This window comes from Ochlerotatus camptorhynchus, unplaced genomic scaffold, assembly GCF_037179485.1.
Source record: "Ochlerotatus camptorhynchus isolate MF236.1 unplaced genomic scaffold, CSIRO-AGI_Acam_v1.1 ptg000083l, whole genome shotgun sequence".
In the NCBI taxonomy this organism is placed as follows: Eukaryota; Metazoa; Arthropoda; class Insecta; order Diptera; family Culicidae; genus Ochlerotatus; species Ochlerotatus camptorhynchus.
The window spans coordinates 2,139,603-2,152,005 of NW_027040573.1; the positions used below are offsets into that span (position 1 = coordinate 2,139,603).

Sequence of the window (12,403 nt, forward strand, 5' to 3'; positions counted from 1 at the left end):
CCTACTACCATGCTTACTTACACAGAACAAAAGGAGAACTTAGGATCAGAAAGGGGCTCCACTTTTCATTGGAGAGCACTAGCGCACCTAGCGGTAGAAGGCATCTTCTGCTTGCTGCAGTTAAGATAGGCAGCATGCTATGATAGTGTGAGTGTGCATAGAAAGCTTGTGTGGAACGCTACCGAAACGCATCGTTTGTTGAGCAGAAAAACGCACCAATTTTTTAATCCCGGAATTGCTTGCACTTCCCCTTCCATTCTGTGTTACTAATCTAACTGTCTAGTCATGATATTCTTCAGTGATTTGGCGACTTTTTGGACCACCCTAACATGGAAATGGTTACCCTAATGAGAAAATAAAAAAAATACAGGTCTAATATTTTGCAAAATTCTGAGAACCACCATATCGTTTTGCTATCGAATAGCTAATGTACATGAAAGATTGAGTATATGACCTCATACCTATATCGCATTCAACAAATGAAAAAATTCCTACACTTTGTGGCCGATGCACTGTTGCTGTGCATTTTCAATTGACTTAGTATATTGGCAGTCTGGATGATTCATAAACTAGGATAGCAACACAAACTATGATTTGAATTTAACGTTGGTCTATGATCAGCTGCGGTTTCTCGCGTTTGAATTCTATATGCTCATGCTACATCGTGTAGATGAACTTAAGATCATTGACATTTTGCAGTTTTTTTGCAATTGCACCCTATAAAAGCTCAGACTCGACACCACTGAAATCAGTTCAGAAGTGTTTGCCAAATCCGTTATATCGAATCTAATCTTCACCGAAGCATCCAAGATGACCGACTGGAAGACAGGTTTCTTGTGTCTTATGACACGTCCTCGGGAGCCATTGTTCTATCCCAAGTACGGGGGCCAAACGTACATGGCCCTGCCTGAGCATTTCCTAACCGATCGCTACCGCCCGCTGGCACCGATGATTTCTAAACGTTTTGGATCTGCTCCCAATCACGTCGTGGTGAAATCGATAGATCCTCCGGACTTCACCTATGCTCTGGAAATTCCCCGAAACGGTAACTACAATACATTCAGTCCGAAGCATCGGAACATTTCGGGTAAACTAGTGCAGGATTTCATGAATGCACCGGACCCGGAAATACTACTCTCAATGGCTTCGTATGCCCGAGATCGGCTGAACCCGTTGCTGTTTCAGTATGCGTTGACTGTAGCTTTGCTCCATCGGAAAGACACACATGATGTGCCGGTCCTGTCATTGTTGGAAATGTTCCCGAAGCGATTCGTTGATCCATTATTGTTCCCACAATTGGAGGAGGAAGGATTCGTCGTCGATCAACCGCAGCGAGTGGCAATCGAAATCCCCATGGTGTACTCGGCATCAGAGGAAGTATTAGAGCAACGACTGGGCTATTTCCGAGAAGATCTTGGAATCAATCTCCACCATTGGCATTGGCACATAACCTATCCGATGGAAGGACCAATTGAAATTGTGCGTAAGGACAGACGAGGTGAATTGTTCTACTACATGCATCGCCAAATATTAGTGCGCTATATTGCTGAACGATTTTGTCATCTCATGCCACCACCCACATCACTTGACAATCTACGAGAACCGATCCCTGAGGCATATTTCCCTAAGCTTCTGAACAGTGCCTTGAACAGAACGTTTGCAGGCAGGGCAGAAAATGCTGTGATAACAGTGAGTAGAATAAATTTAAATTGTTCAATTCTTCAATGTACTTCCATCCTTTTTCAGCACGTTAATAGACCAAATGATGAAGATTCCGTTGCAACCGTCTTGGAGATCGAAAACTGGGTGAATCGATTTAAGGAAGCAGTAATCAACGGTTATGTACTTGCAGTATGTTTATTTAGTCATTTCCGAGATACGGATCGTTTGAATACAACTTTCTCTGCTTTATAGGAAGACGGCAAACATATCCCTCTGGATGATGCAACAGGAATCGATCTGCTTGGAAACGTTATGGAAAATTCCCTGTTATCACCAAACATTCCGTATTATGGCAACATCCATTCTATGCTACACACGATCATTGGCTTTGTTCATGATCCGGACAATCTTTATCTTGAAGGAACAGGTGTGATAGGCGATATTGCTACTTCCATACGCGACCCCATTTTCTATCGACTCCATATGTTTGTTGACGATCTGTTTGAGGATTACCTGAAGAAATTGGCTCCGTACACCTCTAAGCAGCTTGGATACCCTGGCGTAACCATCGAAGATGTGTCAGTACAAGAAATCAACGGGAAAGCTGCCGTAAATCGTTTGCTTACATTCTGGCAGCGATCCCAAGTGGACCTTGGAGTTGGATTAGATTTTGGTCCAACGGGAGATGTTCTAGCAACTTTCACACACTTGCAACATGCACCATTTGTCTACAGAATAAACGTTATGAACGATTCCCAGAAAGTACGAAAAGGAACGGTTCGAATTTTCCTCGCTCCAATTTACGACGGATCTGGTAAAGCTATTCCGTTCAATCAACAACGTCGCTACGTTATTGAGCTGGATAAGTTCACCGTGACTTGTTAGTCTAACAATCAAAGACTTCAAAAACATTTATTAATTGCATTTCATTGCAGTGACTCCTGGTGTAAATAATATTGTCCGTCGCTCAGACGAATCTAGCGTTACGATTCCATTCGAGAGGGCCTTCCGCCGTCAGGATATTGCAACGATGCCCGGCACTGAAAGTTTTCGTTTCTGCAATTGCGGATGGCCTGATCATATGCTTATTCCCCAGGGATCGCCCCATGGATTGCCTTATGACCTGTTTGTTATGGTGTCCGACTACAGACAGGATGCTGTGAATGTGAATTTTGATGAGTAAGTGTGCTGTTATTGTTTAGTCGCTACTTTCTGTTATTTTATTAATAAATTTGTTTTCCTTCAGACACGTAGACTGCAACGATTCTCATTCCTACTGTGGTCTACGAGACCAATTCTATCCGGATCGTCGGACGATGGGATTCCCATTTGACAGGGTGGTACCGAAAGAGATAAATCACATGGAAGATTTTGCTCGGTCCTTCTCCAACATGAAGAGAACGGTTGTTGAAATTCGTTTCACTAATACAACGATTTCCAAGGTTTGAATTTCAGTCCGGCGGAGTTATATGAACATGACGGCGTGTGTTCTTGGTTAATGATTTCTTTGTAATAAATGAATGATTCAAAGCAAATTTTCATCTCTAGTAATCTTATTCAATTATCCGACAATCATCAACCAACATCCATACTGCGCTCATCGAAAATCGGACCCATCAGCATTTCTTGATATGACATTAGTTTTCTCCATACAATTTGTATGGTGACACCTCTGCAGTAAAAATGTAATTTACCCACGTGACAAATGCATTGATTTCGGGTTTTCGCATTGAAAGTATCTGTCAACGCATATTGTGCGGTGTATGTATATGCAAAGCTTCAAGAAACACACACACACGCACACACATATTTTCTCTGCTTTGAATGTTGATACATATTTCCTTATCGCGATTTTTTTTTATCTTCAGATGCGTGCTCTGGAATTGATTCTTGGTTGACTAAAGGCAGTGCTGAGATTTGTTATTGTCATTGACAGACTTTTGCGCGATATTGACAAAATTGTTTGTCACATAGTCAATGATAGACTTGATCTTCAAAAAAATCTTTGTCAAAATCTCATTCATTTTTTCGTCAATGGCAAAGATTCACCTGGTAACAGAAAGGGTAATTTCTTGCATTCTGAGTCACATTATTGTTATCCAAGCTGTTCAGGACGTAGATGCTTGTTCACTTTAATGGCTCCATGTGGATGTTTTCCTCAAGACATTTAATTTCATTATAAATTTAGCTAATAAACAAATCAGCACATGTTCGTCACTGACAAAAATGCCACTGACAATTGACATGGTTGCCTTGACGATGACTGTTAGCTCAAACGAGTGACCAAAGCAGAATTTTGAGTATCACCGTGTATTGTCGAAATTGTGCAACACTGTCTAAAGGTATTATCTGATCCTCGACGTCATTACCTTCCATTTGGTACCGTTAATCCTCCGCTAGGCTCAGTTGTTTTAAAATACGTAGCATATGGTTCTTCATTCTTCGTATTGAGTTCCTGTTTCTTTTCAGCACTGTAGATACCTCCATAGGTCACTATTGGTGTGATCAGGCTATGATACAGCTTAATTAATACCGACCATTTGAGTTTATGTTCTTTAAGAAAAGAGCAAAGACAGTAAAAAGCCTTATATGCTTTCTTCCTTCTTTCCGAAGTGGTTTCTCGTCTAAAAAGGCTACTTATTATACAGGATCCAAGGTAGCGTAGCTCTGTGACAGTTTTCAACATGTATTTCCCAAACGTCAAGCTAGTGTCAGGTTCTTCATTGTCGATATAATACGGATCTCTTATCAAAACTTTTTACTTTCAACGTATTTAACTCCAGACCAATCGACGTCAATATGGGCTCCAAAATTGACAATAACCTTTCAACATCATCTCCATCTCAACACAAAAACAATAAATCATCAGCATACGCTAATATGCATGGTATTTTTACACTAGATCCTTGTTCAGGCGTAATGTCTGGTAGAAATTCATTGACTGATATCAGCGCGTGATGCAGTAAAAGAACAAATAATTCCGGACTTAGTGGGCATCCTTGTTTTACGCCTCTTCTTTTCTGTGTTATGTTGGTCCTTTGTCCAAATCATTGAATCGAAGTAGTTTCGTGAAGACAGGCTACAATTATTCGGTTGATCAACGGTTTTGATACTCCTAGATTGCTGTTTTCGAGATGTCCAGACGATCAAAGGCTTGCTTTAAATCTAGCGACACTAGTATGGTGTAACATCCTCTGCGGCATCGTTCATCTAAAATCCTACGTAGGACGAAAATTTGGTCGGAGGCACTGCGCTTTGCTTGAAATCCATTTGGTATGATGGAACTGGCTTGATTTGCTGTCTTAGGCGATTCAAAAGCAACCTGGCAAAGTGTGATACACCGATAATTATCTACATTCTGAGCACCCTGCTTTTTCGGAATCGGGATTTGAATAGTTTCCGTCCAAGTTTGAGGAATAACATTGCTTTGAAAAACGTCTTTTAGTAGATTTGTAAGTTTTACTAGTAGTTCTTCAAATCCATATTTCCAAAATTCATTATGAATTTGGTATAAACCAGGGGCACTGTTAATTTTAATAGACCATATAATACTCCTCACTTCCTCGATTGTAGGTTCGGGTCCTGCATCTCTCCCATCATCTTCATCGACTGGATGAATTTGTTCCGTTTGATTATTGTTGGATGCCTGTTGTACGTTGATGTATGTTGATATATTGTTGATGTACTTTCGTGATTTAGATTCCTTCTTTTTCTTATGCTGTTTAATGAATCTAAACATTGCTGTCATTTGAGACAACGGATTTTGATCATTAATTTCTGTCAGCAAAGCATCAACTTTTTCAGAGAAGTGTTTTTCGAAAGCATCCTGCTTCCGTTTTCGTGCTTCAATCAAGGGGTAGGTCACTCCGCACACCAATCTTGGGTCATATTTTTTGTCAGTGTGCCGCAAGTATGCCGATTGTGCCGGTCATAGAGCAAGCTGCGATTGTTTGTAAAATACCCATCCCGGCAACCTGGTATTTCTGACACATTGAATGTTTTGGTTTGAAATCGCAAGGATAAATCGGATTGAGGATGACACAGGAAGTGGCGAGTGTGCGAAATTTCGGTGTTTTGTGATCCATAGGGTAATAAAAGTCCTGTGTATTAGTGTTTTATAATGCCCTCAAAGGCAGACCAGAAACCTAGCCTTTCGGCCGGAAAAAGTTGGAACCGGTGGGGAAAATTGTTGGAGACCGACTATAGAGGGTGATGAATAGACTTCTTTAGTTTGTTTCGTGTGAATTGCAGCATTATTTGAATTAAGGATACTCTAGAACCTACATTTCGTATTAAGATCTATAAGTGAACTGCTGGTCTGAGTTCCTCTGGTATATTCAATTATAAGATGTTCCTGCTGTTCGGTCAATCTCGGCTTGAAATTTTTCACGCTCTTCTTCATTTTTCCTCAATGATTCCAAATTGAACTTTCAACGCTTCGCTTCTGGTGCCGTTTCTATTTGGATCTGGCGTCTCTTTCGTGGTGTAACTTCAGCTGCCGACTTTAAAGTACATTCAATCATTTTATGATCACTATGCAAGTCAAATTTAAAATATCCTCTTATAACTGTGATTTTCAAGAACCCCATTTTGGACATTATGATGTGATCTAATTGGGATGAACTTTTTCCATTCGTCCAGGTGATTCTAATTGACTCCGACTTACTGAATGTCAAATGATCTTGCAAGTTTGCACCATGTAGCAGATCTTTCAGACCATTAATGTTGCAGAAATCGTGGTAAAGACTCGTTCCTATGCATTTTTATCATCTTTTGTTAGATCCTTTTTACAATACGCGCGTTGAAGTCGCCAGCTATGATGACGTTAGCCTTTAGGTGATCCGGTAAATATATGTTGAATTCCATCAATCTGTCAAACTCCACATTTTCGCTGTTGATCTTTGATCGTATGTAAGATGGTATGAAAACTATCTTACGATTAAAGACATTGCATAAGTACGAACATGACATACATATACATTTATTTGTACAACATCACATTTAAGATAAGACATAATCAACAATAGTACGCCACAATACTCGGTTTGCGGCTGCCGCTCTCCATCCTCGGTCATGCCCAATGCTCGCTAGATCACGCTCTACCTGGTCCGCCCATCGTGCTCTCTGCGCTCCACGTCTTCTTGTGCCAACCGGATCAGTAGCGAACACCAACTTTGCAGAGTTGTTGTCCGGCATTCTTGCAACATGCCCTGCCCACCGCATCCTTCCGGATTTGGCCACCTTCTGGATGCTGGGTTTGCCGTAGAGTGCAGCGAGCTCGTGGTTCATTCTTCGCCGCCACTCACCGTTCTCCTGCACATCGCCGAAGATCGTCCTTAGCACACGTCGCTCGAAAACTCCGAGTGCTTGCAGGTCCTCCTCGAGCATAGTCCATGTCTCGTGTCCATAGAGGACCACTGGTCTTATTAGCGTTCTGTACATGGTACATTTGATGCGGGGGTGAATCTTTTTTGACCGTAGTTTCTTCTGGAGCCCGTAGTAGGCACGACTTCCACTGATGATGCGCCTTCGTATTTCACGACTTGCATTGTTGTCAGCCGTCATTAAGGATCCAAGGTAAACGAATTCCTCCACTACCTCGAAAGTATCCCCGTCTATCGTGACATTACTTCCTAGACGAATCCTGTCATGTTTGGTTCCGCCTACTAGCATGTACTTTGTTTTTGACGCACTCACCACCAGTCCGATCTTTGCTGCTTAGTGTTTCAGGTGGGTGTATAGTTCTGTCACCGTTCCAAATGTTCTTGCGATAATGTCCATGTTGTCCGCAAAGCACACAAATTGACCGGATTTCGTGAAAATCATACCCCGGCTGTTGAGCCCGGCTCGTCGCATTACACCTTCTAGAGCAATGTTGAAGAGTAGGCATGAGAGTCCGTCACCTTGTCGCAGTCCCCGGCGAGATTCGAATGAACTGGATAGTTCACCCGAAACCCTTACGCAGTTTTGCACACCGTCCATCGTTGCTTTGATCAGTCTGATCAGCTTCCGAGGAAAGCCGTTCTCGTCCATGATTTTCCATAGCTCTGTGCGGTCGATACTGTCGTATGCCGCCTTAAAGTCGATGAACAAATGATGCGTTGGGACCTGGTATTCACGGCATTTCTGGAGGATTTGCCGTACGGTGAAGATCTGGTCCGTTGACGATCGGCCGTCAATGAAGCCGGCTTGATAACTTCCCACGAACTCGGTCATTTTAGGTGATAGACGACGGAAGATGATCTGGGATAGCACTTTGTAGGCGGCATTCAAAATGGTGATCGCTCTGAAGTTCTCACATTCCAAATGGTCGCCTTTCTTGTGAATGGGGCAGATTACCCCCTCCTTCCACTCCACCGGTAGCTGTTCTGTTTCCCAGATCCTGACTATCATCCGGTGCAGGCAGGTGGCCAACTTTTCTGGGCCCATCTGCGATACCATCCTTACCAGCTGCTTTGTTGTTTTTGAGCTGCTGAATGGAATCCTTAACTTCCCTCAGCGTGGGAGTTGGGTCAGTTCTGTCCTCTGCTGCACTGACGTAGTCGTTTCCTCCATTGTGCTGGTCTCCCGTGCCTACGTTCTCCTCGCCATTCAGGTGCGCATCGAAGTGCTGCTTCCACCTTTCAATCACCTCACGTCCGTCCGTCAAGAGGCTCCCGTCCTTATCCTTGCACATTTCGGCTCGCGGCACGAAGCCGTTGCGGGATGCGTTGAGCTTCTAGAACTTCCGTGTTTCTTGGGAACGGCACAGCAGTTCCATTTCCTCGCACTCCGCTTCTTCCACGCGGTGTTTTTTCTCCCGAAAGATGCGGGTCTGCTGTTTCCGCTTCTGTTTAGACCGTTCCACGTTCTGTCGGGTTCCATGCTGCAGCATTACCGCCCGCGCTGCGTTCTTCTCCTCCAAAATCGCTCTGCACTCCTCGTCGAACCATTCATTCCGTCGACTTCTTTCGACGTACCCGATGGTGCTCTCGGCTGCGTCAGTGATGACTGCTTTTACTGTACTCCAGCAGTCCTCTAGAGGGAGCACATCAAGCTCGCCCTCCTCTGGCAACGCTGCCTCGAGATTCTGCGCGTATGCTAAGGCGACATCCGGTTGCTTCAGTCGCTCTAGGTTGTACCGTGGCGGGCGTCGGTACCGTACATTGTTGATGACGGAAAGTTTTGGGCGCAGTTTGACCATCACCAGGTAGTGGTCAGAGTCGATGTTAGCGCCACGATAGGTCCTGACGTCGATAATGTCGGAGAAGTGCCGTCCATCAATCAGAACGTGGTCGATTTGCGATTCCGTCTGCTGTGGTGATCTCCAGGTGTAGCGATAGGGGAGGTGGTGTTGGAAGAAGGTGCTACGTATGGCCATGTTCTTGGAGAAGGTGAAATCGATGAGTCGTAGGCCGTTCCCGTTCGTCAGCTGGTGGGCGCTAAACTTTCTAATCGTCGGTCTGAATTCCTCCTCCTGGCCTACCTGAGCGTTTAGGTCTCCTATGATGATCTTGACATCGTGGCTTGGTCAGCGATCGTACTCGCGGTCGAGCTGCGCGTAAAATGTGTCCTTGTCATCATCAGTGCTTCCGGAGTGAGGGCTGTGCACGTTGATTATGCTAGAGTTGAAGAATAGGTTCCTTAATCCTCAACCTGCACATTCTTTCGTCGATCGGCCACCAACCGATCACGCGCTTCTGCAATTCGCCCATCACGATGAAAGCTGTGCCCAGCTCGCGTGTGTTGCCGCAACTCTGGTAGATGGTATGATTACCTCTGAACGTTCGCACCATGGATCCTGTCCAACACACCTCCTGCAGCGCTACGATGCCGAATCCGCGGTCCTTCAGTAGATTGGCGAGTATTCGGGTGCTCCCGATGAAATTGATAGATCGACAGTTCCACATGCCGAGTTTCCAATCGCAAGTCCTATTTCGTCGCTGGGATATTGTCGGGATTTTTTGCGATAATCTTCTGTCAGCGTTTTGGCTGGTGGCGCTACACCATCCGGGAGAATTTTCGTTTGAATTATTTCCAAATGTATAGTCCAGTTCAGTTTTTACGTATTCAGTAACCGTGTTGTGCCAGTGTTAGTGATTTAGACCGTGAAATCAGCATGGACAGAAAAGATTCCCATTGGTTAAACCCTGTTAAGCCGTGCCGTTCTTTTCTGGATACTAATTTGGTGAGCTCGTTCCTTAATTTTTGTGGTAATTCTATCGTAAATATTTTTTTTTAAATCATTAAATACGCGTCAATCAAATTTTGCGCTACTGTTTTATAGAAAGTTTCAGTACATTATCAGCATCGATACTGTACCGGAGCGGGGCTTATTGTAAGCAAAATCTTCGGAAGCATGCGATCTTGAAATGGGCTAATGGGTATACGGTAAAGCTATCACCTTCGAACTCCAGAGTTCAAACTTTTTGCAGTCATAAAAAATGGTTACAGGTAGATTTTATACATAATACCACTGCCAGACCACTGCCAGACAGGAGTGTGATTGTAGATACATACAGTACATACAATAAATGAACGAATGAAAAATTGCATCAGTCAAATGTGTCAAAATAAGTCTGTTTTTTTTTTTTTTTTTATAAAATCTTTATTCTGTCTTCCTAACATATAAACATGTCTTACAAGCTAAGCTATTCTAAACTAATTACAGGCATTTATTTCTAAGAAGAATTTGAAGCTAGGCAAGGAGATCATATGTGGTTCTGTTTCCAAAATATATTGACTAAACTGAACAAATTTTCTTAGAATCATAATTTTGTCATCCCTGCTAAACTCTTCTAAGGTTGGAGCTATCAAACTGGTAAAGGTTAAGAAGCGCATTAAATGAGGATCAAATCTGTTTAGTAAATGTCTAATAAAATAGTTCCATGACTGATTGACCGAAAAACGTTTACAATATATATGCTCAAGATCTTCGAGGAATCCGCATGATAAGCAATTAGGGTTGTCAGCAATACCTATGCGATACAAATGAGCTCTGTGATCAATTTTCCTATTATAAAGTAAATTAAGAATAGATTTTTCATTTGAGTTCAGGTTCTTTAAGTTAATATTATTCCAGACACGTGGCCAATTGTTTTGTTCTTTAGTTTCAATAGTTGGTCTAGGCAATGATCCAATTTTATCAGAATATAGTTTTGTCATAGAAAAAGGTTGTGTTAGATCATGTTCGTAAAACAAATTCATGAAAGAAGGATACATATGTGGTAATATAGTAACAGGTTTCCTAATGACTACTGACTACTGATATTAGGCAGAATATAATTTTTCAACAAACACGTGTCGGTCGAATTAGGATTTATCCCAGGCTACTATTGTAGAAAAACGTAATTGATAGATATTGGGCGGAACGCGTCGGAATGTTTAGAAAAATAGGGCGCACGCTTGATCCGGTTTAAGATACATTGTTGACTGCTTTCGGGAACGTGATTTCATTTTAATAACTTGTTTACTTGTTTAACCATTGAACGTCGCGTGAAAGTGGAACTTAATGAAGGCATCAGTGCTTTTTCGTAACTTTTAGTTTTCGGATTAGAAAAATCATCGGTTGCAGGACAGTGTTACCGATTTATATTGGATAATCCAAAGCTATGTTGATCATTATAACATTAAATTTTGAATAACAAATGATAAGACAATCTTATTCAAATGTCGTAATAATACCTCTGACCAAGGAAAAATGATTTATATAGTTTTCATAAAAGTTGACGATACAAATACTAATGAGGAAAGGAATTCCGCATTTCCTTTTCCCAAGTCCTTTTCCTCTCCTTCCCTTCCCTTCTTCTCTTTTCAGAAAGCGAGTAATGGCGCTATAACCATATGCCATATAGGGCTAGGACAAGAGTTAGCGCTCAGGTCCCAACCGCTAGAAGAAAATGGTAGCGAGCAAGGGCGCTATAACCTAGGCGAATACAGCATTCCCTCCGTATAGGTTACGTCCGCACACCGCTCTCTGTTGTCCTTCGACTGAGGTCAGCTGGATCGATTGAGGGATGGCAGTGGGTTGGCGGTGCCGTCCACGCTTGTACGGAGGGAGGACTGTACGCTCGAACACAAGGGGTAAATACCTGTGTTCCATCCCAGGAGATCGGACAACCAAGGAGTGTACATTAACTTTCTTAGCTCTGTCACTCCCAACGATTTATATAGCCTATTTTCAAATCCTGCATACGGAGCGGTTGGTACGGTATATCCCCGCTCTTTGATTACCTGTGGATTAAATGTTAACCACTGTCTATACTTATTAAGTAGACATGGTAAACATTCACTTCCACAAAAATTAACTAAACGCTACACAGTAGGCTTGGCCGCTTTATTGTTTGTTTCACATCCTTGATGTGCAGCAGGCATTAATAATGACAAGAAAAATGATAGATGTATCATTTTCCAGGATTCTTTCAAGTACTGGCTGTGTATGTGTAGACTAGACTAGACTAGACTAGACTAGCAAGTCCTATTTCGTCGCTGGGGTCGTTGCCGTTGGTCTCGGTTCGTATTCCTCTGTTGCTGATTTTCCGTTGCAATGCTTTTTTTACGGCTGGCTCGCAGGGCCTGACACCAACCCCCTAACTTTCCGGAGGACCAGGGTGCACAGTTGTGCATAGAGTCCTTCACTGGTACTCGGACGTAGATCCCTAACATGGGAACAGACGCTGTTGTGAGACACTCCTCCTGGAGAACAGACGCTCAGGCTTGCCGAAGCAAACCCCCCCCCCCCTACGAGCATGAGTCATTACTT

At 42.9% G+C, this 12,403-nt stretch overlaps 1 protein-coding gene across 1 annotated transcript; it reads left to right on the top strand.

Moving 5' to 3' along the window:
• Positions 1-810: 810 nt before the first annotated feature.
• Positions 811-3,110, top strand: LOC135698157 (phenoloxidase 8-like). The gene is made up of 5 exons (XM_065218050.1): positions 811-1,689; positions 1,747-1,851; positions 1,915-2,542; positions 2,598-2,841; positions 2,909-3,110. Exons 1-5 carry the CDS (start codon positions 811-813, stop codon positions 3,108-3,110), a joined length of 2,058 nt encoding a protein of 685 aa, XP_065074122.1.
• Positions 3,111-12,403: the final 9,293 nt, after the last annotated feature.